This window comes from Callithrix jacchus, chromosome 13 (assembly GCF_049354715.1).
Source record: "Callithrix jacchus isolate 240 chromosome 13, calJac240_pri, whole genome shotgun sequence".
Taxonomy (NCBI): Eukaryota; Metazoa; Chordata; class Mammalia; order Primates; family Cebidae; genus Callithrix; species Callithrix jacchus.
This window is the reverse complement of record NC_133514.1, coordinates 79,455,586-79,483,579: the sequence shown is the minus strand read 5'-3', so window position 1 is coordinate 79,483,579 and position 27,994 is coordinate 79,455,586. Positions and strand designations below refer to the sequence as shown.

Sequence of the window (27,994 nt, the reverse complement as noted above, 5' to 3'; positions counted from 1 at the left end):
AAACTTCTAGACATGAAATAAATTTAGTTCCTTCTTCTTTCCTTTTTATGACATATTCTTGCCTCAACTTGGCCCAGACAAGGAAGAAACTAGGCCTCCCACAGCAAGCCATTCTGAAACACAGATGCGTCTGTTTGCTTAAGAGCATCTTGCCCTATATCAGCATGTGCCCTCACCCTGTGCTGACCTGAGATTTCCCTTTTAGTCACCTGATAACTGTCTAGAACCCCAGACTCCACCTTCTCACAGGCATGCCTCACAGAGCCACCAGGAGGCACATGAAGATCAGGTCAATGCACCAGAGGCTCACACTGGCACAGTCCCAGCAAGCTGGGGGTTCATCTCCCCCAGCACTGCCAAAAGGAACCTCACCAGCAAGCTGTCTTCCCTCACGCTCCAGTCACTAACGAAACAGCAGAGGAAGCTGAAATGAAACAGACCTTCAAAAATCATTGCTGAAAATTGTTTCACCAAAACCATAAGAACCCATGATAGGGGCTACCCCAAACAGCATAACAGTGAATCTTTATTTTATTCCTGTAAGTCGCGTTTTTCATCATGTGTTTAGTCCCTGAGGGCAGGTGTCACTCACCGATGCAGGCATGGACCCTCACTGACAGCTGCGTCCTTAGGATGATGCTGTGCTTCTTGCCCCGCCTAATGAGATAGGAGACAAAACAGGGGCATCAGAGGAGTCAGCAGAGACATCTCACATGCTGTCAATCCACGTGAAGGTTCTGACACACCCACCTGAGAGGAGATCCACAGAAGCAGGGACCCACACTGAACATGACTGAAGTAATGTTGACATCACAGGCCTTTCACAAAAATAAAATAATAAAGAAGTCTGACTTTGTTGGATTGGCACATGCATCTCACTGCCAAGCTCCATCGACTCATTCCATCCAGAGTCTGCACATAGCCGTGCTTGACCATGTTGGGAAAATTTTAAAATCTGTGTCCATGAAGTGAAATTTCTGGAATGTAACAACACAAATCTGCTTGATCATTCTCATGGCTATTTTTACCTTTTTTGGGAGGGGCAGATATAGGAAAAGGGAACACATGATAGGGTCATCAGAACTGCTTTACTGTGTATCAATTCAAGCCTGTGTTAGCTTTTCTCTTATACTCATGGGAAAATGGGAATCTACAAAAGAAGGCTTTCAGACTACTTATGATCAGAAATGCATATTTACACCACACTCCGTCTCACCTCCACTTCCTTCTCACTGCATTTCTCATGAGGAAGAAAAAGGGCAGACCTCCCCATTTCTACTCACACTAGAGCCCAGCCTGCTTTATGCAGAGAGGAATGCCACAGAGCAGCTGTTAGAAGGAGATAAAGGGGAGAAAACATGAGTCTTGGCTTCCTGACAGGAACAAAGGATTTGAGGTTTAGAGAAAAGGGGAAGGCAATGGACAAAGGAAAAGCAGAGCCAGCCAAGGGCATGGCAGCAGGTAGCATGGCAGGGCTCTCAGGAGCAGGATTCCCTGTCCAGCCTTACCTCTCCCCACCAGGGCTTATTGTATAACACAATCTGGCAGTGCTTTCCTGCCTCCCGATGTGCGCTTGTGTTGGACAGAATGGAACACAGATCTCACCAAGGTGCAATACTAATGCTGTGATTATGAATTCACAGTAATGACTACATCGATTACATTTTTTATTCTTATGACCAGGTAAGAGACAGAAGTATGGTTTGAACAATGTTTTGTTGATTCTGATATGTGTTGGTTGTATCTCCACCCAAACATCATCTTGAATTGCAGTTCTCATAATCCCCATGAGTCACAGAAGGTAATTGAATCGGGGGGGCATTCTCATGATACTGAATAAGTCTCATGAGAGCTGATGGTTTGATGAAGGCCAGTTCCCCTGCACACACTCTCTTGCCTGCCACCATGTAAGAAGTGCCTTTGCTCTTCCTTCACCTCCTGTCATAATTGTGAGACCTCCCCAGCTATGAGGAACTGTGAGTCCATTAAACCTCTTTTTCTTTATGTCTTTATTAGCAGCATGAGAACAGACTAATATAGGTCCATTAAAAGAAAAAAGAAAACCCAGCTGCATAATTGCAAAGCATACAAAAACCTCCAGCTGGGCAGCTGCTTTCAGAGTCCCCTCAAAATTCAATGACCCCTCCATTTTCCTTTGTTTTACATTTTTATATGCAAGTTATTAGTCTCAAGAAGCTTGCAGCCAATACACAATGCCTACAGAAGGCAACTTCAAGATTCCTATAAACACAGATTTCTGCAAAACCTTATTTTTTGCAAAAAGTTCTCAGTCTCAGAAATCCTCACATGAATACTCCTTCAACTCTTCCCACCAGACCAGAAGAAAGTTTTAAATGTACCAGATTGAATTATAGACAGCTTTTTGTTTGACTTGCCAAGAAAGGTGTTCTGGGGTACGGGGACAGCAGCTGGGAGCAGAAAATCAGTGAACTCCTGCCGGGAGCCAGGCTCTAACTATTAGAAACAGTAAATCCTTGTCTTCCAATCTCAAGGATCTTCTGTAATTCACATTACCAGCAGTTATAAGTCAATGGTAAATGTCAAATAAATAGTAGACATAGGACATGCTGTAGACACCCAGAGAGAGAAAAAGCACGAGCTGGCCAGGGAAGACATTTCAGAATGCCCCAAGTTCTGGAGAATTTCAGAGAGGGCTCATTGGTAGCCCCTTCTTATATCTTCAAACAACTGCAAAGTTGCGCTTTGAAAAGTTTGTTTCCCTACAGAATTCTCTAGACCCAGGGTGAGCATGTAGGGTGGTCACTCTGGGATTCCAGGCCCCTCAATGAAAACTATGACTGCCAAGACACAGGAAGCCCACCATCCTGGAAAGGTCATCTCTTCTGGATGCTGAGAAACCAGGCAACTGGTTTGCTAAGCTAAACCCTAATGGAATTTAAGAGAGCATAGAAGGAAATAAGGCCTATTTTTTAGAAGTTTAATCACTTACAATTCCTCCACTTCAATATTCTACTTCCTACCTTTTCTGCTGGTCTACACAAAACCCTGCAAATGAAGAAACCTGCATGGAACTGGGAGCCGAGGATGGTGGAAGCAGCCTGAGCCGGGGGTTGGGGGGAGGCCCCAGATCCCAAGTTCAGAGAAAAGGAGGAAACTGGCTAAGGAAGAGGCAAGTGGGTGAAGAGTGTGGCCAGATTCAGCCAGGTCCACAGCAGGGTATCTGTGACCTTTCACCCTTCCCCACGCCTGCTTCCACCCGCCTCTGATGTAGGTACTACTTCTGTGTCCATTTCGCAGATGAGGAAAACAAAGCTTGTAGAAATAATGCAATTTGCATACATGGCTGGTGGAAACAGATGAAGGACTGAAAGCACAGAATCTGACTCCACGGTTGCCTGCACCATCCTGCCTTTTGCTGCACAATTGCCTCACTGTATAACCTTCTCTAAGGATTATAAAGGATAAAAAGAGTCCCTAGGTTTTTTTTTGTTTGTTTTTTTATTATTGCATTTTAGGTTTTGGGGTACATGTGCAGAACATGCAAGATAGTTGCATAGGTACACACGTGGCAGTGTGTTTTGCTGCCTTCCTCCCCTTCACCCACATTTGGCATTTCTCCCCAGCTCCCCCTACCCGCTGTCCCTCCCCTATTCCCCCCAATAGACCCCAGTGTGTAGTACTCCCTTCCCTGTGTCCATGTGAGTCCCTAGTTTTTAGGGGACTGGTATAACCTTACTGCTGAAACCTAACCAAAAAGATACACTGAAAATCTAAGATGCAAACATCTAAGAAAATCCTGGGAAATCAAATTATGCAATATGTAAAAATAATACAACAGGACCACATAATACTCATCCTAAGAGTTCAAGGATTATGGAGAGTCCAGTATAATAGTTTTACATACATACATATATTATATATACATATATAAAACACATATATTATATATACATATATATGTAATTCTTCTTGACTTCTTAGGAAAAACCTTATTTGGTCTTGTATTTTCACATATTGCTTGCTCTCTCTCTCTCTCTCTCTCTCTCTCCATATATATATATATATATATATATATATGTAAAACTATTATACCAGACTACCAAATGCAAGGGGACCTTATGGTGGATATACATATGTGTGTGTGTGTGTGTATATATGTCTAAATAAAACAAAAAACATCCACCATAAGGTCCCTTTATATTTGGTAGCTTCCCTCTACCACTATATTTTCTAATTAGTTAAAACTGACATATTGGAGAAAGATTGAATTTTATGTATTTCTTTTACATATGGTCATTTCCCTGCTACCACTGATTCTAAAAATCTTTTTACTAAGTCCTTTGGCTTATTTTAAGAAATAATCATATCTGTTTAAAGATAATCATTTTATCCCTGCCTTTCTAGCAAATACACCCTTTTCTTTTTCATGCTAAAATTTTCAAGGGAAAATTAAAGAATCATAGGTACACTCCCTTTCCCACCATGGGACACTATGTCAGTTTGGGTTCAGAAATAATAATAGTTGTTAACATTTATGGAATGCCTATCATGTGCCAGAAGTTGTTCTAAGTACTTTATACAGATTTAGTCTTCACAAAATTTCTATGAGGTAGTGATATAGTTAGACTTTGTGTCCCCACCCAAATCTTATCTTGACTTGTAATCCCCAGGTGTGAGGGAGGGACCTGTTGGGAAATGATTGGATCAGGGGGGTGGTTTCCTCCATGCTGTTCTTGTGATAGTGAGTGAGTTCTCACAAGATCTGATGATTTTATAAGGGGCTCTTCCCACTTTGCTTTCTCACCCACTCTCACCTGCCACTATGTAAGATGTGCCTTTCCTTCTCCTTCACCTTGTGCCATGATTGTAAGTTTCCTGAGGCCTCCCCAGCCATGCAGAACTGTGAGTCAATTAAACCTCTTTTCTTTAAAAATTACCCAGTCTCAGGTATGTCTTTGTAGCAGTGTGAAAATGGAAAAATACAGGTAGATAACATTATTGTCATTCCAAAGATAAGGAAATCAAGGCCCAGAAAAGTTAAGCAATGGAGATGAAGTCATATAGCTAGAAAGTAACAGAGCTCAGACTCAACCCAGGCAGTGTGACCCTAAAGTCAGTGGCCCTAACACCTCTACAGAGCTGCCCCCCAAATGTGTTCTCCTCTCATTCACTCCCTCATTTCGCTGGTATCAATATCATGGATAAAGGATGCTAAGGTACTTACAGTGAATTCACACTGACAACCTCTCGTGATCTATATCTTTAGACTATTATTCTTTTCTGAACCCCTACATACATATAAGATGTATTCTGTGAGATGCACAAAGTATATGGAGCTTTAGAACAGGAATACAGAACCCCTACCTGCATTTCCAGCCTGCTAGCCTGTCCTGAAGATTTCAGATTTACTAGTCCCCACAATTGCATGAGCCAGTGTCTCAAAAATAAATCTCTCTAGATAGATTGATAGATGATAGACAGACAGACAGATAGATAGTGCATTGGTCTATTTTCACACTTCTCTAAAGAACTGCCTGAGACTGGCTAATTTATAAGGAAAGAGGTTTAATTGACTCACAGTTCCACATGGCTGGGAAGGCCTCAAGAAATTTACAATCATGGTGGAAGGGAAAGGAAAAGAAGCACGTTCTTCACAAGGTGGCCAGAAAGAAAGCAGGAGGGGAAACTGCCAAACACTTTTAAGGCATCAGATCTCATGAGAATTCACTCACTATCATGAGAACAGCATGGGGGAAACTGCCCCCATGATTCAATCACCTCCCACCAGATCCCTCCCTCCACATGTGGAGATTACCATTTGAGACGAGGTTTGGCTGGGGACACAGAGCCAAACCATCTCAGATATCCTCTTGGTTCTGTGTCTCTGGAGAACCCTAACTAATAAAACTTTGATATCTGTCTTCCTAGAGATTCCACATTCCAAAGATAAAAATCAGTGAGAGGCTGTCAGTGTGTATTCACCGTAAGCACCTTAGCCATCCTTCTCTCCCTGATATCAGCATTCTGAATTAGTTTTGCAGTTGCCACTCCTTTTGAGTCTGTGTTTTTTAGAAAGATGAAGTGGAATGCACCAAGTACCCAGAATCCAGTGACCCAGAAGGCAAGGCAGCTCAGCTTGACCTTAATCTCTCCAGGGAGACTCAGATTCCTTTCGTATCAGCACAGCCACTGCCAGGGAAACATCACCAGCTTCTGGACAGCAAAGCAGGCAGCACAACCAATGGGCTGCTCACAACCAAGGCCAGCTACCCAAAGTGCCAAAGGGACTATCTAAAATAGATGAGTAACTCAAGGAAACCTCAATCGAGGCACACGCACCAGGGACACAATGGTACTACCGCTAAAAGAACTTTCTGAAACGTCCTGCCTTCTCAGAATACACAGGCTTCTGTTACAATAATATCAGTGGTCTTGGAAAAAGCCTGGTTTAACCAACTAAGACTCACAGAAACCTGTGTGTGTTTCTGTTCTGAACCTGTGCCTCACGGGAACCTTTTTACAAGAGTTAACATATAAAGCCCTCTGTGACTGTAAGAACAAGTGCTTACATTATTTTACTGAGTGGTACAGAGGTCTAGCAGGTCACCTCCCTAGACACCTTCTCAGAGAGTCCAGTCTTGTTCTCTCATCTTCCTGTTTCCCTCGCATCTTTGCTTCAACAGGACATGAGACAGATGGAATCAGCTTTCTCAGTTCACTGCCACTCAGCGAATGTCCTCTCACCACAGAAGCTGAAACTTCTCCCCACACCCAGCCCAGCCCATCACCAGCTCAGTGTTCATCTTCCACAGTCATTCCCTGGCATGTTTCTTGTAACCTTTAATGAGGTATAATTTAGGTGCCATAAAACTCACCCGTTTTATGGATATAATTTACTGATTACTAGTATCTTCATAGAGTTATACAGTAATTACAATCTAATTTTTGTAACTTTCTCATCAATGCAAAAAAAAAACCCAAAACCCTCAGACCCATCTGCAATCACTCCCTGTCCCCATACTCAGCAAGAGGCAACCACCAATCTACTCTCTCTCTACAGACGTATCTTCTCTGGGCATTGCATACAAATGAAATTCAACAGTATGTCACCTTTTCTTTCTGGCTTCTTTCACATAGCCTAATGTCTTCAAGGTCATCAGATATCGGATATATGATTTACAAACATTTTCTGTGTTTGTCAAATGTTCTGCAGCTTGTGTTTTCACTTTATCAATTATGTCTTTTGAGGGAGCAAAAAGTTTTAATTTTGATGAAGTCCAAACTATTTTTTTCTATTGTCACTTCTGCTTTCATTGTCATATCTAAGACATGGAAAGCCCATGTGGCAAGAGCCATGACTCTTCCTAACTCAGCCATGGACTTGCTCCTGTTTTCCTCTGGAGTTTCATTGTGTTGGCTCTTATATTTAGGACTATGGTCTGTTTTTAGTTAATTTTTGTGTCTGGTATGAGGTTCTTGACATCTCGATTAGCTCCTTCACTTGTCTTTCACCCTCACATACCCCATACAGGGCCCTTGTTGAAGCTGTTCACAGATTTTAGCTCCTGAGAAATCCCACTGCCTTCCTTCTCAAGCCGCAGTCTCTACTTGTCAGCCTCTACCCCACCACCCTTCTGCTTCCTCCCGCTTCAGGACATCCAAAATCTGCTCACCGCTCCCAGCCTTGCCTTGCACCTCTCACAACTTGCCTTTGTGGCACAGTGTCCTCAACTGCCCATTCCTTGAAATGTCCTCTCTCCTTGCAGAGGCAGACACTGCTGGTTACCCCTTAGTACCCATTTCCCTTTCTGCCTTATAATGGGAATACAATTGTGTTTGGAGTGACAATGTACATTCCACAATGTGCAACTCTACACTGTGGCACAGTTCTCATCAGTGAACTTATAGGTGTAAGTTGCTGGTGGGGTTTCTGGAAAGCTCTTTAAAAGGGGCAAACCCAGTCAGCACCAACACTGCTCTTCATTCTTCTCACCTAAGGCAGGGACCATAGCTGTCAGCTAATATTCACAGCAATAGCAGGAAAAGGTTAGCTGAATACAGCCCACAATTCATACTGCACCCATGAGCCTCTGACCAAAGTCACGTGAGTGAAGCTAAGTGCACACAGAATGGGCATGCCCTCCCTCCGTCCCTTTCCTTCTTTCTAGGGGCTGGGATGAAGATGAGACAGTAAGAGTGGAAGCAGCCACCTGGTCCCAGAGATGGAATCCTTGTTCTGAGGATGCTGTAGCTATTTTACAGTTCCAAAGAGGACTGCCTATATTTGGAATCTTATACAAGAAAAAAACTTTTATTTAAACTGCCATATTTGGGGTTTTCTTGGTTGCAACAGAGAAAATTGCATCCTAACCAATACATGACTCTCTGTCTCGATATGACAGGGGTGTGGGGCAGCTGCATTTTAACTATGACGGAGCATGAAAGACAAAAATCCAGATCCTAAGGATGGTAGGACATAAAGATAAAACAAGCCCAGGTTCTTAAGAGTATCATGGATTCAACATACTGTCCTTGAAACTGTATAATTATCCACTGATTTTCTTAGAGTGGCTTTAGTTGTATAGAAAAATTTCATAGAAAACAGAAAGTTTCCATATATCCACACTGCCCCTCCCCACCCACCTGTTTCTATCAACATCTTTCATTAGTGTGGTTACATTTGTTACAATAGACTAACTGACATTGACACATTATTAACAAGTCCATAGTTTTACTTTATAATTCGCTATGTTGAACAGTTCTATGGGTTTTCACAAATACATAACGTTCTGGATCCAACATTACACTAACATATAGTGTGGTGACACTACCCTAACAATCCCCTGTGCTTCACCTATTCATCCCTCCCTATCCAACTCCCAACATCAGCTCCCACTCCTGGCAACAGGATCTTTTCAGTCTCCACAGCTTTTGCCTTTCTTGGGATGTCATATAGTTGGACTCACATTATGTAGCTTTTTCAGACTGGGTTTGACTTCACAGTGTGCATTTAAGGTTCCCCCATGTCTTTTCTAGCTTGATAGCTCATTTATTTTTATTGCTAAATAAAAAATACTTCATGGTATAGATGAATACTATGGTTCATCCATTCATCTACAGAAGGACATCTTCCTTAAATTTTGGCAATTATGAATAAAGCTGCTGCAAAAATGTGTGCAGGCTTTTGCATGGACATACATTTTCGACTCATTTGGGTAAATACCCAGAAGCAGGATTGCCAAATTGTATGGTAAACCTATGTTTAGCTTTGTAAGAAACTACCAGGCTGTCTTCCAAAGTGGCTGTGTCATTTTGCATTCCCACCAGCAATGAATGAGAGTTCCTGTTGCTCCACATCTTTGCCAACATTTGGTGATAACAGTGTTTTTTATTTTAGCCATTCTAAGTGGTATCTCATTTTTTTTAATTTACATTTGACATTATATTGCCATGCAGTGTTGGATATCTTTCCATATGCTTAAGATCTGAATATCTTCTTCAGTGATGTATCTCCTCAGATCTTTTGCCCATTTTTTCATCAGGTTGTTTTCTTATTAAGTTTTAAGAGTACTTTGAATATTTTAGATACATGTACTCCACCATTTAGATACATAATCATTATGTTTTTCAAATATTTTCTGTGGCTTGTTTTTTCATTGTCTTCATATCCACTTTTTTTCCATGATAAAAATATAGTCATAAAAATTTTAAGCCACTATTTGGGTTGTCACATGTGGCTAAACCTGAGTCTCTTACTGATGTACAACACCCGGGTTATGGTTTCATTGGCTCCGTGTACTGCCACCTGGGTGATTGCTAACTTTCTAGTCTCTGCAGCCAGGGCCTGGTCCTCTCCTCACCTGCATCCTATGGCTGACCCTCTGGGACAAGACCTCCAGACTCCATAGCTCCCTCCATGGGAAGACCCCCAGCCTCTCCAGTCCTCCAGCCTTCTTACCAGGGTGCCTGGGCAACATTTCTCACTAGCCACCCCACACTGGCCTGTGTGTGGCTTGCTATAACCTCAGGCTAACAGGTATAAACCCCTCCTCCCCTTTTCAAAATTGCCTCCACTCTACCATCTATTTCCCTAACCATTCTGTGCACTATTCCCCTAATGCCACGTGTCCATTCCATTCTCCTGTCCCCCTCTACACCAGCTGGCACCATGGCTCCAAATTCCCAGTCCCCTACCTCCCCAATCCTGGGTGAGACCCCAATACATTCACCTTCCTCTGCTACCTGGTTTAGGTTCATAGGGCACTCCCTGCTTGTCCCCACACGGGGTTACATCTGACCAAGGTCTCCTACTCCAAGTTCTTCCCACTCACCCCCTCCCAAAGCCCCTCATCACTTAAGGAGTTCTGTGAGGGCTCTCTTTGCAGGTCATTTTTCTTCTGTCTGACTCCAACCCACACACCTACCTGATGTTATCTTTGCTCATCATACATCCCAGCATTTAAAGGCATTTAGAATCTTTGATTCCAGTGTCCATTCAGCATGGGAGTTACTTCAATCTCCTCTGACTCACTGAAGACTTCTCAGGAATGTGTCTTCCTCATTCAGTGGTTCTCAACTTTGACAGCACACTGAAATCACCTGGGAGCTTTGAAAATCACCTCTGCCTGGGCTCACCCCTCCCACTGAGTTCTGATTTCATGGGCCTAAGTCTGGGAGTGGCAAGAAGGATTTTAAAGTTCCTCAATGGGGTGGCAATATTCTCCAAGACTGAGAACCTATGCTGCAGGTTCCCAAACAAACACCCAACCACCTGAACAGCTTTTTTTTTTTTTTTTTTTTTGAGACGGAGTCTTGCTCTGTCACCCAGGCTGGAGTAGAGTGGTGCAATCCTGGCTCACTACAACCTCCACCACCCAGGTTAAAGCGATTCACCTGTCTCAGCCTCCTGAGTAGCTGGGACTACAGGCACGTGCCACCACACCTGGCTAATTTTTTGTATTTTTAGTAGGGATGGGTTTTTGCCATGTTGGCCAGGTTGGTCTCAAACTCCTGACCTCAAGTGATCCACCCACCTTGGCATCCCAAAGTGCTGGGATTACAGGTGTGAGCCACCATGGCCGGTCTGGATGGCTTTTTTTTTTTTTTTTTTTTTTGAAGTGAGATTCTGAACCCCACTCCAAACCTTCTGAAGCCAGAACCTAGACTTCAGCAGTTCTGGCACCTGGAACTGGTGTACGGGAGCTTTGGGCTACCCACTCAACCCAGCTGAACTCACCCCTAATGGCTCCTTTGGTTTGAAAGGCCAGCTTTCTCCCCCACTAAAAGCAGGGGCAGAACTTGATGGTCTGCACTTTGAGCCTTGCACAGCAATATGAAGACAGGAGCTCCTTCTAACCTGTCACTGATTAGCCACAAGGCCTCAGCCAACACACCTGCACCCTCTGTTCAGGATAACTGCCTTAAGAGGAAAAAAAAATCAGGGAAAGTCTGTCTACCTTTCTTCTCTTCCACACCCTCCCCAGAATCTCTCTCTTAACTTAGGGGTTTTGTTGGTTGCTTGTTTCAGTTTGGTTTTTCAGGTTCAGTTGACTTTTAGACTTATGTTGTCTATTCAGTGAGTTCCCATTCCTCCAGTCTAAGATGAAGAGAAAAGGTGGACAAATGTGTGAATAGGTGAGGTTAACTTTTATATCATAAGAAGAAGAAACTGCTTCTGTTCCTTCAAACCTCATGTTTTGAGATGCAAAGACCTCTTTGAGAATCTGACGAAGGCTTTGAAATACTTCCCCACCAAAATCTCACAAAACCACAAACTGTACAGAAACCTCAGAAGTTCATGGGCCTCAGAGCCCATGATATGCAGGCTGAGAAGTCAGGTGTCCAAGAATTAAAGCAGAGCCAGTCTCAAACCCCCCAGGTTCCCCTAAGCAGGTCAATCACAAAGCTGGTGGGACCCAGGTACCCTGGCAGATGGGCCTTCATATGGCCCTTCTCACCCTTTCCCAGATGCACATCCAGCTGTGATTTCTAAGCCACCAGCCTCACACAGACACATGGGCCCAGAGTGGGAGGACTACCAGCCCCCTTGGCAGATGAGAGAAAATGAACAGCATCACACAGCAAGTAAGAGCAGCTACTTTCAGAGCCAACCCTGTGGCACAGGCCTGAAGGGAGGCATGCCAAGGAAAAGGTGAACGCCCCAAGTTACCTGAAGTTAGGAGCACCTGTGAATGTGTATGCCATGTCCAGCTACCACACTCAACCTCACGATGTCCCTGAAACATTGTGCTTCTCAGGTCCACTCTTGGCTCAAGCCATACTCCCACCTGCTGCACCTTCCAAATACCCAAAGCCACTATCTCCCCCTGGCCTTGCCTAAAAGCCCACCTTCTCCATGACAGTGCCCTGTGGACCTGGGCTGGCACTGGTTTCCTTTCAGAGACATTGAGGGTAGCAAAAGGCAAGTGGGGTTCTGGCCAGCTCAGCCCTGTCAGCAAACTTTCATCGAAGTCTCTTAACTAAAAGTCGAGATCTCAGGGCACCTGACCTGCATGGAATCCTATAAATTCCAGTGGTTCCCATTTCAGTGTTTCATCTTCCCACGATCGGACTATCGTTATAACAGGGGCTAACAGTTTTGAGTGTGTATTATGTGTAAGGAACTAGTTAAGGTTTTAGATATATTATCATATTTTACCTCAAAACAACCCAAAGCAGCAGTATTATGATAATATTGCCCCCAATTATAAGGAAACTGAGGTTCAGAGAGGAGAAGTTACATCCCCATCATCAAACAGCCATGAGACTAACTGTAAAGCCTATGTCCTTAACCATTATGTAACACTGCTTTCCTCGGGTGCCAGAGACCCCATCAGGACCCCTGATCACAGAGGAAGAAAACTGGGATTGGATCATATTTTCCTTATTCTGTAAATAAATGTTACAATGTCCTCATTTTTTTTTTTTTTTTTTTTTTGAGACAGAGTCTCACTCTGTCACCCAGGCTAGAGTGCAATGGCGCGATCTTGGCTCACTGCAACCTCTGCCTCCTGGGTTCAAGCAATTCTTCAGCCTCCCAAGTAGCTGGGACTACAGGTGCCCAACACCATGCCCAGCTAAGTTTTGTATTTTTAGTAGAAATGGGGTTTCACCATATCAGTCAGGCTTGTCTTGAACTCCTGACCTCGTGATCTACCTGCCTCGGCCTCCCAAAGTGCTGAGATTACAGGCGTGAGCCATTTCGCCTGGTCACAAGTGTCCTGGTTTTATAAACTTCTATCAGAGGTAAAGTGGCTTGCCCCAGGCCACACAATGACAGCATCAGGAAGAATAAACTGGAGGCTGCAACTTCTTTGTCTGCTGCACCAAGTCATGCTTGCTGATTTCCCCGGCCTTGGAAGGCGATAAACAAACCTGGCTCTATTTTGTTAACATAATAATTACTTTGTCCTTCTACTTTTGAAGGTCTTTCTCCTCTTCTCTGAATAGCTAGAGCCTGAGTGATAATTCTAAACAACGAGTTAATTTTTAGTCTTGGCATAAAAGTGCAGGGTAATAGATGAGAACAAAGAAACAAACTCCTCCAGCAAGGAAACTCAGGCAGAACGCTCGGTATGAAAAACACCACAGTTTTCACAGACTCATACATCTTCATTAGGTGATCGTAATAGTAGCAGACATTTTGCTCTAATTGACACAAAGAAATCAAGAGAAAAAAAATGGTATTCTATTTGCCATTTTCATACCTCCAAAGAGCAAATCTTAACTGGGAAGTCATTGTATGGTAACTCCCACTCATGGGAGGCACACAGACTTTGTCAAATGCCACACATCTAGGAGAGGACCTAAAAGATCTATTTCAAAGATACAAAGTCTCACTCTGGGGTGCTTTGGGGGCACACTTGTCAAACATGTAGCTACACTACAAAAAATACAAAAATTAGCCAGAGCAGGAGAATCATTTGAGCCTGGGTGTGGAAGCTGCAGTGAGCTATGATTGTACCGTTGCACTCCAGCCTGGGTGACAAAGCAAGACCCCAACAAAAAAAATTAAAATTTTTAATTTTTCTAAAAATATTTTAAATGTGTAGCTACCTTCCTCTGTTTGCAGTTTCCCAAGTCTTGAGTCCCATTTTCTCAACTTTCATAATTCATTCTCCCAGCAACCATAGTGACTAGAGTACAGAAACGGGATCCAACCTCTACCTATTGGATGGACTGATGGCCAAGCAATGATTCAGAAGGGAAGAAAGGGAGAATACAAGCACCAGGATCTACTCTGGGGAGCTTACAGCAGGATGCCCTGGCTTTTAGGAGCAGCTGTGGAGGAACTGTCAGCATCTGGAGGCAGGTGTTACCAGGGCGAACTGTAGTGTCAGTGATGAATGATGACAGCAAAGCTGTTTCAACTGGAGACAGTGTTTTAGAACAGAACCAACTGTCCTCACAACAACCAACCTCATGCCACCAAAAGTGCAAATGTACTTGCTGCACAGAACCTAAAGTACCTTTGCCCAGAACCCCCTGGAATGGCAGAAGAGCATAGTCTTGGGAATTGGTCACACCTGTGTTCAAACTTGGCTTTGCCACCCTGGACATGTAATTTAACTCCTGACCCTTGGTTATCTCAAATGAAAAACTGAGACAATAAAATCCAATTACACAACTATTATGATAATTAACTACTAAAGATCCTGTGAACAGGTAGCCTAATATAGTACCTGGCATAGCTGCCAAAATGTTCTTTTTTGGCTGCATCTCCAAATCATTCAAGTTTTCATAAGAAACAAGAAAAAAGAAACAGGACAAGGTCATCAAGCATAACACCACTAGAGATATTTCTCAAGCTGACAATGATCTACTCATAACACTCTGGGGGGTCTGTTTGATCAATGAGCCTTGAAGTCATCCAATTAGACTATCATCTAGCCAGCATTCTGACATCTTATATGAAAGGATGGCACTGTCAAATACTTGGTAAAAACTATTGCAAGGGAATTTCCCCAAGTCTATCAGCCTAGTAGTGTTAATTTTAAATATAGCAATGAGTAGAATCTGGTGTGACTTAAGATACCCTTCCTATATGCACAGCCTATAGTGGTTTCCAAGATCCTTTCTCACATACTATTGGTGTGCCCCTTACTACCACTCTGGAGATAAGAAGGTTATCCTCAGAGCACCTTGCTGAATCCCAACAAGGACCTTGGTCTTCTTGGTGCACATGGTCATACTATTCAGGAATCCATCTGGCACTGCGCCATTCACCTGTATTCCCTAAGCACATAAAATATGCTGAGAAAATGCCAAGTACTGGACATTCACACAAGCATGGTTCTGACCTAGTGAAGTGTTAGCAGCAGAGAAAAGGGACAACTAGCAGCACAATCAATGACAATAGATCGTGAAGGGTGTTAAAACAGGGGAAACCCGGGAAGCCATCAGTACATACTAAAGTCAAATAGCTACATGAAACTAACACTAAGAAGGTTCCAATTTTTCGCCATTCACTGAGCTAGCTATTCATGAAAAGTGAGTACTCCCAGATAGTATTCAGTGGACCATATTTTTAACTTGGGCAAGGTAGTTTGGAACAATTTTGGGGGGCTCTTGGACAAAAGATTAAGGTAGTTGAGCATTATTTGGAAAGTATCAAGGAAGCTCTTAAGTTTCCTAAAGAGGGGGGTGATGAAATCAGAGATATACTTGGTTTAAGATGGGTAAGAAGTAGGCTGGGCATGGTGACTCACAGCCTAAAGGAGCACTTAGGGAGTCTGAGGGTGAATTGCTTGAGTTCAGGAGTTCAAGACCAGCCTGGGCAACATGACAAAACCCCGTCTCTACTAAAAAATACAAAAATTAGCTGGGTGTAGTGGTGTGCACCTGTAGTCCCAGCTACTTGGGAGGTTGAGGCTGGAGAATGGCTGGAACCCAGGAGGTATAGGTTATAGTGAGCCAAGATCATGCCACACTGCACTCCAGCCTGGGTGACAGAGTAAGACTCCATCTCAAAAAATTATATATTATATATAAAATTTATAAATTTTATATATATTATATAATTTTTTGAGATGGAGTCTCAAATTTATAAATTTTATATATATTATATAATTTTTTGAATATAAATTTTATACATATAACATTTTATAAATTTATTTTATAAATTTTATATGTATAAAATTTTATAAATTTATAAAGTAAATTTATATGTAAAATTTTACATATAAAATTTTATATGTATAAAATTTTATAAATTTGTTTTATAAATTTTACATATATATAAAACTTTATTAATTATATATATAATTTATAGAGAGAGAGAGCTCATGCAAGCGCGCTGGGCATGGTGGCACATGTCTGTAATCCCAGCTACTCAAGAGGCTGCAGTGAGCCGAGATTACACCACTGCACCCCAGCCTGGGCAACTGGAATAACACCCTGTCTCAAAAAAAATAAAAAATAAAAATAAGAAAGAGAAAGGTGGGGTCTCATCAGGGCTATTTCAGTAATCTAATAAATATAAGAATGGCTGCTTATATGGGTATATTCCCAGAGAGGTTTTGCTTTATGTGCACATCTCTGATTTTTTTATATGTGTATTGCTTTACTCAGACTCAGAGTATTTGTTTATTCAGCAAAAGTATTAAGCAATTCTAGGTACAGGCAAAAAGTACGTTGACATTAGTTAACATAATTAATAATTATTTTTTCCACAGTAATGAGTTTAAAAGATGACACCGTATAAGACTATCTACTAGAGCATCTGCTAAGAAAATATCCAGTAGATTATCATTGAATACAATGTCTAAAATAGTTGTGAATTCACTACAATCTGGAAAGTATCCATTTATTTATTAATTTTTAGAGACAAGTTCTTGCCCTGTTACTCAAGCTGGAGTGCAGTGGCACAATCATGACTCACTGCAGCCTTAACCTCCCAGACTCAAGCGATCCTACCACCTCAGCCTTCCGAGTAGCTGGGACTACAGGTGTGAACCACCACACCCAGCTGGAAAATATCTATTTAATTGTGATATCTAATTTAAAATAACTTAGAATATAAATACCATCTTCTTGATTATCAGAAATGTTCCTAGGAAAGACTACTCCCAAGCACCCATCAAGAAAAGTTGCTCAAAATGGAAATGGGTCTGCAGTCACCACTGATGAGTCACTTACATCTCCCTCATCTGTGATTGAGAATTAAGAGAAGGTCAAAGCCATGGTAGTTCCTTTTAAATATTTTAAGGCCTCAATGTACCCCCATTTCCTAGCAGGTGGGAACCCGTCAGCAGGGTCAACAGTTGCTCTTACCCAGCGTCATCCTGGAAGCCTTCCAGCTCATCCCGCTGCTCTGCCAGGGTGGCCTCCAAGTCCAGGTAGGCGCCATTGTGAGAGAGCTGCAGAGTGCAGTCGTCCAGCTGCAAGAGAGAGAGCCCGTTATGCCCAACCTGCTCCTCAGATGCGGACTACATGTGGAGAAATCACATCTTGTTGCCCTCATGTGTTCTGTAAGATCAAGCAATATCCTGAAATGTGGATCGTAACTTGAAGAGGTAGTGTGTTAGTGCAAATAGACTGGGAACAATCTGCATGCCAAGTGGATGGATGAGGCATCTCTTAACAGAGTGGTACTGACAGCACCCTCTGCGCCCTGGCCACTGAAGGAGCTCTTTGGGCACTGGGCCACACCAGAACCTTTTTCCATCCTCAGGGGCCCAGATGAGACCTGGCATTTCAAGAGTGGAAATCAAGATCACAATGTTGATGTGACCATGGATTGAGTCACAGAGCTTAAAAGGCAAATTTGGTGGGAAAATATGCTATTTCCTTTGATTCAGTGAGAAGCCTGCTTATTCAGATCCTATGGTCATATTCTGCACATTACAAATAATGGTGCTCAATAAAGTATTTTTACAATTGAACTGAAACATCCTCCAACTGAGTGGCAATATACCCAAATTACAACATAATACACAAGAAATTAGGTCTCTTTGTTACTAATCTTTTTTTTTTTTTTGAGACAGAGTCTCGTTCCATCACCAGTAGCCAGGCTGGAATGCAGTGGCGAGACCTCGGCTCACTGCAACCTCCGCCTCCCAGGTTCAAGCAATTCTCCTGCCTCAGCCTCCTGAGTAGCTGGGACTACAGGCGCATGCCACCATGCCCAGCTAATTTTTATATTTTTAATAGAGATGGGGTTTCACCATGTTGGCCAGGATGGTCTCGATCTCTTGACCTCATGATCCACCCGCCTCAGCCCCCCAAAGTGTTGGAATTACAGGTGTGAGCCACCGTACCTGGAATTTTTTTTTTTTTTTTTTTTTTGAGAGAGAGAGTCTCGCTCTGTCACCCAGGCTGGAGTGCAGTGGCTTCATCTTGGCTCACAGCAGCCTCCACTTCCTGGGTTCAAGTGATTCTCCTGCCTCAGTCTCCCAAGTAGCTGGGACTACCAGCACACACACTGATCTCATTTTTAAAATTTTTTATTTTCATTTTTTTACCGGGGGGGGACAGAGTCTGGCTCTGTCACCCAGACTGGGATGGAGTGGCATGATCTCAGCTTACTGCAACCTCCACCTCTCGAATTCAAGCAATTCTTCTGCCTCAGCCTCCTAAGTAGCTGAGATTACAAGACCCACCATCACACCCAGCTAATTTTGTTACTTATTTTTAGAAGAGATGGGGTTTTGCCATGTTGACCAGTCTGGTCTTGAACTCCTGACCTCAGGCGATCCTCCTGCCTCAGCCTTCCAAAGTGCTAGGATTACAAGTGTGAGCAACCACATCCAGACAAAAATGTTATTTAGCAAATACTTACATGCTGTTCATTATGTTCTGGGCACTGTTCTAAACATTTGTACACGGGAAGTCAATTAATTCTCTCACAAACTCTATACGTTCTACTATTTTCTTCATTTTACATTTGAGGACTCTGAGGCACAGAGAGAGGCTAAGTTACTTACCCGATTCACCATCTAGTAAATGGTAGAACTGGAATTTGGATACCAGCAGTTTGATTTGAGGACATGGTCTCAACCTCTACACTCTGCACCCTCTCTACAGCCCAAGACCCACAAAGAACTTGAAAATTTGTCATGGTGCAAAATGCAGCTTGTATCACCTGAGTATTCTGGTGTGACCAAGGAAATGCCATGCGTTTGCCACCGCCATTCCCTTTCCTTCCCAGGCACACAGGCTTGCCTTTTAGTTGGGCTCTGGCTGCATAACTGAGTATTGACCAACAGAATATGGATGAAGTGAAGAAGGCCCCCAACAGGCTTAGCCATAACACCTCTGCACAGCTGTCCACCTTTCTTGTCTTGTCTATGGCCAGATGCAGAGGAGCCAGAGGAGACTTTGAAACCTAGAAAACAGCAGAGCCCCAAATACAAGGAGCTTGAGTTCCTGAGTCACTGCATGGAAGAGAGCACTTTGCTGTCCAGACCCACTGACCTATCCTGGACTCTGACAAGATCAAGAAATGAGCCTTAATGTGCTAACTCATTAAGGTTTTAAGTTCACTACAGGTAGCAGTTAGCATTACATTATGTCTAGAATGATTACACTTAAAAACAGAGGAAAATAATTTTACCAAAGGAGATTGAGATTAATATTATGAGGAAATCTAAACTTATACAATCATGCCTGATTTCCTGAGCTATAAGAGTGACTCAATTCATCTTCTCATTGAGTTAGGCTGTCATTCCAAAACGACAGCTTGGGGAAAAGTGGAGACGAATATGTAGTTACTTTAAAACATCTAGATGAATGCTTGATAATCTGCTATAAGTGAGATTTCAAATAAGGAATTCGTTTTTGTTTTGATATAAAAGTTTTGGTATTATCCTCAACAAGAGAAATGCAAACTGTCATATTGTTTAGAAGCAGCAGCTATAACAGGCTGTTAATTCTTGTTAGAGACCCTGCAGTTCCTTATTTCCGGTTATCTGCAACAGAATGAAAGAGATTTCTTCTTTATTACTTGTGAGAAATACCTAGTTCAGTCATTTGAAGGGGTTAATCCTATTTGATTCGCTTCTTTTATTTCTGTAATAGCAGACTGTACCTCATAATTACTAAAGGCTTGCTGGGGAATTTCAGCATTCTTTAGCAGCACCTTATAGATGTATCATCTGATTTGAGAAGGCATTTAATACAAACTAGCCAAACTCTCTGTACCGTAGTGTCAAAGGTATGCCCAGGGTTTTGGGGAAACACGCAGGAGCTGCCTCCCCTACTCTATGGAAGCAGCAGGCAGGACTGAAATCAGACTTTACCATCCTGGGTGGAAAATTCCAGTGGAAACTGGACCTGTTAACATGTACAGTGGACCATGCGTCTGGTTGTAATCACTGGCAGTTCATTCTTGCTTTAATTTCTACTGCTGTTATTAACTAAGAAATCTGATTTAGTGTATTCAGCTGATAGTATCAACACTTTTGCTTATTTTTAATCCCACATAAAGTCAACAGACTGAAAGATGTGATGATGAAAGCTCTTTAAGCCACCACAATGTGCTTTTCCTCAACCCCCGGAAACATATGAGCCTAGAGAAGCATTGGGATAAAGAGTTTCTGCTTCTCCTCAAGGAGATCTGAGTCATTCTGAGTCTGTGGTCCGCACTTGACCAGAGGGAGAGAACCAAGAGCAAGAAGAAGTGCTGTCGGGAGAGAAGCCAAGCACGCACATGAACGTGGCATAAATACTCCCACCAGAGCCTGTGCCAAGCCACCAATGCGCAGTCACTGAGCATGGGGTTAGAAAGAGGTGTGCAGCAGTTCACCAGTATATACCATTTCTACCACACAGATCTGTAAGATCTAAGTTACCTGGAGAACAGAGGTAGCAGAACTGAGTAAAATAATTAGAAAGTGATACACTGCAAATGTCTATAACCTTTGTTTTTAATATAATCTGCTCAATTGTGAGTTTCTATAATTCTCACATATTTTAAATTTCTTTTAGTTTTATTTATTATTTTTATTTCTTTTTTATAGGGCTATCCCTATAGCTCAGACACTGGTCTTGAACTCCCAGCCTCAAGCAGTCCTACCGCCCCAGTGTTAAGACTATGGGTGTGAACCATTGTGCCTAGCCAATTTAATTTTTAGTAATAGCTATGTTTGACAAGCAGCTCACAAAATTCCTGAGAATTTCACAATCAGTCTTGCAGGTCACCCAGGCCAGCACCAGCACATACTGCTCCTGGCCATTCAGTTGAGGTACCTAAAATGAAGATAGCAGAGATGAAAAGACTGAGAGACTCTTGCCTAGGCTTATCAGTCTCCACCAGCCCTGCGTAAGCTCTGTGGTCTTCTTCTTACGCTGGGAGGAAGTAGGGATGTACTGGTGGCCAGCAGATATAGCCCCGTCTGGGCTATTTTGCATGTCATTTCCATCTCACATCTTCAGATTTTATTCCTGGTAGCCCAAGACAAATATCTCACCTTCCTGGACACTCACCCTGGCCTGCCAGGTATTTGCCTTAAAGTATGTCACACCGGCCCCAGATTGTAACAGGAAGCCCCATAATCTCCCCAGCCTCCAACAACAGAATCCTCAAACCTTAGCACAATGGCCTGTTCTTGCCATTCCTCTTCTCACATTCTGGGCAGCATTAACTACTACCATTTCCACAGTTCAATTTTAACAAAATTATATGTCAGGCACAGGCAGGGCACCAAGGAACACATAATCACTTCCTTCCCTCAAACAGATAGTTTCATTGAGTAAGTATAACACACAAATCAAACACAGAAGAGAATAAAACACCATCTAAATCAACTGTCAAGATGGGTGGACATTCATCCTCAGTTACATTTTTTCTGCTGTCATTAGCAGAGACCTAAGCATCCTCCATAGAACTGCCCGAGTCCCATCTCCAGGATTAGATGGTGTCATTACCTCCTAAGCCAGATGCCACAACCCTGATCCCCTAATGAATGGGTGGGCAAGCCCATCCCATTTGTGCTAGTGAGTCCCTCAACTGAAAAAGAGAAGAATTTGCATCTGTTAATCTCTCAGTAACCTCATGTGGAGTCCTCACAGTGCAGCTATGGGAAGAGGGGCTGCCCTTAGGGAGACAGGACAAGTATGTGCAAAGAGGATCCTAACAACATGAGGGCTGTGAAGACAGCAAACGAGTCAACACACACCACCCGAGCCACTCCACTACACAAGCCCCACTCCATCATTACACCCAAGACACAGGAGATTAATATTTAAACCATCATATGAGCCAAGGGGGAAGAATACAGTGCTTCTTGGCTGGACTGACACATCAAAAACAGCAAAAGTTCCTAAATACGTGGGGATGGGGTCATGTTTAGCTATCATTTTCATAAGCAAATTCATAGGTACACTAAATGAATTCCTCAATCTTGTCAGTGATAACTAAGTAACAGTTACAAACTTTCCAAAGAATTCAAAAACAATAGGAATAGACAGTGAGTGGTGATTAATTCCAATCTGGTTATTATAAAGATTTAGACAGATACATCAAAACTTCCCCTACAGAGTGTACAACTCAGACACCTCCCAGCCAGACCAGTCCCTGCTGAGGAATCTCAGTTCTGACTTACACGGAGGCAACCTGATCTCGTTCCTTGGCCTTTCCTGTCAAATATCTTCCCAAATGACTTAAGGGACCTGGAATTTCCTGACTCTCATGATTTTCGTGTCAACCCTGATCCCCTGGCAGCATGTCCCCTGCAGTCCTTTCTTGGCTCTAGGTTTGGTGGCCAGGACATTGCCAGGCACTTCAGGACATAAGACAAAGCCAGGAGCCATGGGGAAAGATAACATTACAGGGCTATTATAGAAGTGTGGTGATTAAGTAAATTTAGGGGCAGTGACAGCAGTGCAGCTAGAAGACTTCAGATTGGGTTGCAGGCTCACACAGTTAGGGCTGTAAACCTGTGGCCAGGATTCTGGTGGGAGGCTGGCAGCCAGACTCAGATCCACAATAAGTGTCCTTTTGAATATCCAGGATTTTGTGCCACTCTGCCTGGGTTAAAACACACCAATAAAGCAGAATCTCATTCTCTTGAAACATAGAAGTAGCATGTTACTGGGGTAGCTTAATGATTATCTAGGTTTTGGCAGCAGGTCTGCAGTGATCCATAGCCCAGGCAATAAAAGTTATGTGTAATCCTGAAATAGATTTGCACAAACCGTTCTATAAATATATACACTAGGACTACTCTTTAAACCAGTTTTGGTTATAGTTCAGAAGTAGGAAAACATATTCTGATCTTTTTTTTTTTTTTGAGACAGAGTTTCGCTCTTGTTACCCAGGCTGGAGTGCAATGGCGCAATCTCGGCTCACCGTAACCTCCGCCTCCTGAGTTCAGGCAATTCTCCTGCCTCAGCCTCCCGAGTAGCTGGGATTACAGGCGTGTGCCACCATGCCCAGCTAATTTTTTGTATTTTTAGTAGAGATGGGGTTTCACCATGTTGACCAGGATGGTCTCGATCTCTTGACCTCATGATCCACCCACTTCGGCCTTCCAAAGTGCTGGGATATATTCTGATCTTTAAAAGAAGAAAGTAAACCTAAAGGAAAGTACAAGTGCTTACGGCACTTCATCAGTTCCTCCATCCCTGCATCCACATCCTCCCAATGTGATTTTCCAGCAACTTCCCTCAAGAGGCAGATTCTTCCTCTACTTCTGGAATCTGGGTGGCCTGTGTCTTGCTTTGGCCAACAGAACAGTGTCATGTGTGACCTGGCAGAGACCTGGAAGGCACCTGCTCACTGGGGCTCTTACAGCTCTTGGAGCTCTGTCCCCACCTAAAGATGCCAGGGTTACCCACTGGAGGATGAAAGACTTGGGCCTGGCTTCCCCTACCACCCCCACTCACAGCCTGCCAACTGCCACATGTCACATGAGGACAACCTGGATGGTCAAGCCTCCAGATGACATACGTGACAGGCACATGAGACAGCCCAGCAGAAATTGGCCAAACTGGCCCAAACCAGAACTTTCCAGTTGACACATAGGCTCAAGAGCAATTTTAGGGTTCTGACTTTGTCACCCTCCTCTTCCCATGAGCTTGCCACCCCAACCCACAGCAGACAAGGAGAGCAACATTCACACTCCACGTGCTCTGCACCTGGATGGGTGGTGGGTGAAAGGTCTGCCCCCTTCAAGTTGCCCACTGAATGCACCACAACACTGCAGGCTCAAGGCAGCTGTGGTCACGACCTGCCCAGCCCTGAGGTGCCACAGAGAAAGAATATACCTAATCCTGACCTTACCTGAGTCCAAAGTCCTGCTTGGGGCAGAGGACAGTAGCACTGGCTGGGTAAAAGCAAGGAAGGGGAGCCCAAGCAGAGCCTGGAGCACTGGGAAGTGTGGGAGCAGTCAGCCAAGGACCCTCCCAGGGACAGGAGGAGACAGCAGGAGGCAAGACCGCAGGAAGCCTCAAACCCCCAGAGCATGCTCCAGGGACCCATGGAACTTCACTTTCAAAATGCAAATTGAAAGATAAAATTTGGAAGAATTTCAAAATAGCAACCTCAAGCACGGGGCCTTCTGACTATATCAGTCACATGCCCACAAAGCCAGCCCCACTCCTGGCTCATAAATGAAGTTGCTGTGGGCCCCATCTCTCTCCCCTGAGTGCCCCACTTCAGGCACATACAGCTCTAAGAGCAGCCCAGAATTGGTCAGCATGTTCCATTTGGTCAGTTGCAATATAGCTACGCCTGTTTCCCCCTCAAATGCTACTTTTATTGCTAGGCAGCCATGAAGCTTGCCGATTCCTTGGATTTTGTGGTTCCTTCTAAATGGAGCAGAGACAAGAAACTGGACTTAAAGGACAAGCAAAAAATGTTAAGAAAGAGAGCTTTCCAACAGGCAGTGCCACATGTCCCTTTCACAAGTCTTAATAAAACCAACACAAAACTTGGCTCAGTCATTCTAGGTTTTACAGACTATGATTCCCCCATAATCCATAACAACCATTGCAAAGGGACAAGATACACGGCACACACACTCTGGGGTTGTCCTCTGCTATTTCCTAAGGTGATAGTGAGAACGTGGTATTCATTTCATTAACCTTCAAACTATACATACACCTCACATGTTATTCCTTTGTACGTATAATGCATTTCACATAAAAAACTGTAATTACATTTACATATTTTTTAAAATACAAGTAAGGCTTGGTCAATTTTCTTAAGAGAAAGACTACATGAAATCAATTCACATGATACCAGAAGAAAGCAGTTCCTGCTGGCTAACCCCGACAAATCATTTTTAAACTTATGTTTTTAGCAGCCCATTTGGCCTTTTCTAAATGAGCACATCACATACTTAAATAAATGTTTTAGGATGAAGTACAGGGATATTTTTGACTATCCAGCATATATGGGTTATGAAATAACATGAATGTATTTACTTTGAAAGTGGTTGGACTTTACTTTCTCAGAAACATTTACTAAGTTATATTCTTTGTGGCCACCGAGCAAGAGAAGCAATGTCTTAAAACTGACTTAGGCAGTTTTCAAATATGCCCCAGATTTCTATTTAAGTCAACAAAAGAGCCCAGCTCACCAACCAAAGACAAGAGCCTCTGTCAAATTCTGCAAGAAAGACAAAGGCCAGGTTTCTCCCATTCAGAGCTCAAATTCAGAGAAAGTGATAGTCTGGTAAATAGGTAAATATTTCAATTATTTAAAAAATTTTTGCTACCATTACATAGCCAAAAATACATTAAGCTTTCCCTTAAAAAGCTGGAATATATTTTTTACATAAGTCTATAGGCACCTTTTGCCATTTTCCGTTTCACTTTATTCAAGTTGAAAATCGTATCAACACTATGCTTCAGTATTATTATTCCTGGTTTGTTCACTCATTCAGATTAACAGTTCTCTCCTGTTCTTCTCCATGCCACACACCACACTGTATCCTGGAGAGACAGACAGCCCTGGGCAAGACAGACCAGGCCCTAGGGAGCACTCGGGGCTGTGGACAGGACTCATCACCCAACAGCTGGTGGGAGTTCAGGAAGTGAGGCGCACAATGAGTTAGTTGCCTGTATTGTTTCTGTTTTTGTTTTCTTTAGGAAGGGATACGGGATGCAGGGACTGAAACACTGGATGCAAATGCCCTGTCACAAAGTGTTAAGGCACTGAAGGGAGGCAGGCCACGGGCCATGGAGGGGGAGCCTCGCTGGCCAAAGTAGACTAGACTTGATTCTAGGGCAACAAGAAGCCATAAAATGGAATGGCTGTGAGCAGATGTGTGCAGGACCAGCTTTGCAGTGTGGGGATGGACGAAGGAAGACAAATGAAGAAGTCACCACCAGGATCAGGGGCAATTTGAACGTGGCTTGGACAATGGTGGATCCAGTGGAAATGGAAAGAAGGAAATGGAGAGGAGTGGTACAGGGAAGGAGGGCATGAAAGGGAGAAAGGAAAAGTCAGAGGACTGAGTGATTGGATGTTGTGGTATCCAACATAGAGAGGCAAAATCTTGAGTTTCTTACTTGAGCAAATTAACAAGTGGTGGCACCATTTACCATTTGCATTAACATGGCAAACACTGGACCAATAGCTGTTTGGGGGCAGGAAAATCGGATAAAATGAGGATTTGGTTTTTGGTTTTTCAGTTTTGTTTTTTGTTTTGAGGCAGGGTCTCACTCTGTCACCTAGGTTGGAGTGCAGTGGTATGAACATGGCTCAATACATCCTTGACCTCCAGGGCTCAAGTGACCCTCCTGCCTCAGCCCCCTAAGTAGCTGGGGCCATAGGTGTGTGCCACCATGCCTGGCTAATGTTTTAACTTTTTGTATAAATGGAGTCTCACCATGTTGCCCAGGCTGGTCTTGAACTCCTGGGCTCAGGCAATCCTCCTTCCTCAGCCTCCCAAAGTGCTGGTATTACTTGCATGAACCACTGTACCCAGAAAAATTTGGGATTTGCTTTTAACATGGTATGTCTAAAACCAGTGGAGATGAATGGTGAATAAAGAAATAGATTCAGGGCACTGGGCATGAATAAAAATATGGCAGTTGAAATCCCACAAGTGCATTGGCCTCCCTGCAGATAACTGCTAACTTCATGTGTCTTGAGAATTGATAGTGGTATTCCCTTTTTAAATTCCTGATATTGCTAACTGTGCTGTCTGAATTATTTCTCTAATGATTTTGGAGGAGTTCTTTATTAATGTGTTTTTAAAGAACTGTCAATTATATTGCTTTTCCTCTGTAAGTTTGTTTTCTAGCTCACTTTATTATTTTCTTCTACATTTTTTGTGTTCGACACATTGTATTTTTTTTCCTAACCTCTAAAATCTTAAGATTTTCAGACTTTCTTCTTTTCAATTATGTGCATTTAAGGTTATAATCTTCACAAGACCTCGTCTCTAATAGAAATATTAAAACTTAGCTGGGTGTGGTGGTGCACACCTGTAGTCCCAGCTACTCAGAAGGTGAAGGTGGGAGAATCGCTTCAGTCCAGAAGTTCAACATTACAATGAGCTATGATCATGCCACTGCACTCTATCCTGGGCAACAGAGCAAGACGCTGTCTCAATAAATAAATAAATAAGAAAAAGGCCAGCATTTTCCTCTAAGTAAATTTTAGCTATAGTCTACAGCATCTGATATGCTATATTTTTATTATGTTCAATTGAAAATATTTTCTAAATTTCACTGGGATTTCTTCTTTGATTCTGCAATTATTTAAAGGTATAGCAAATAATTTCCAGATATTTAGAAATTTTCTAGTAGCTTCTTTTATTGTAGATTTCTAGCTTAATTTCACTGTGATCAAACAAACACACTCTGTATGATTTCAATTCTTTGAAATTTCTTGAGACTTATTTTATGGCCTAATACATAAAAACAATGTATTTTAACAGCTGCAGTGTTTGTTAAATTAGATGCTTAAATCTGTCTTCACTGATCTTTACATGCTTGTTGTACAGAGGCATACAACTGCGAATTTTTCTATTTTCCCTTTTCATTCTGTCAATATTGGATTTATTTCAGTTACTAGGTGCAGACAAATACTTCCTAGTGGACTCTTTTAGCACTATGAGAT

The 27,994-nt window shown here is 42.8% G+C and overlaps 1 protein-coding gene across 48 annotated transcripts in view; it reads right to left on the bottom strand.

Annotated features, from left to right (window-relative positions):
- FHOD3 (formin homology 2 domain containing 3) overlaps positions 1 to 27,994 on the bottom strand; it is a 508,721-nt gene that overhangs the window by 437,114 nt on the left and 43,613 nt on the right. For all 48 annotated transcript variants that reach the window (XM_054243584.2, XM_035269718.3, XM_054243586.2 and 45 more), the window contains exons 2-3: positions 17,254 to 17,360; positions 593 to 657 (exon numbers count right to left, since the gene is read on the bottom strand). In XM_054243584.2, coding sequence (XP_054099559.2) covers positions 593 to 657; positions 17,254 to 17,360 — 172 coding nt within the window. The remainder of the gene's footprint in view (positions 1 to 592; positions 658 to 17,253; positions 17,361 to 27,994) is intronic.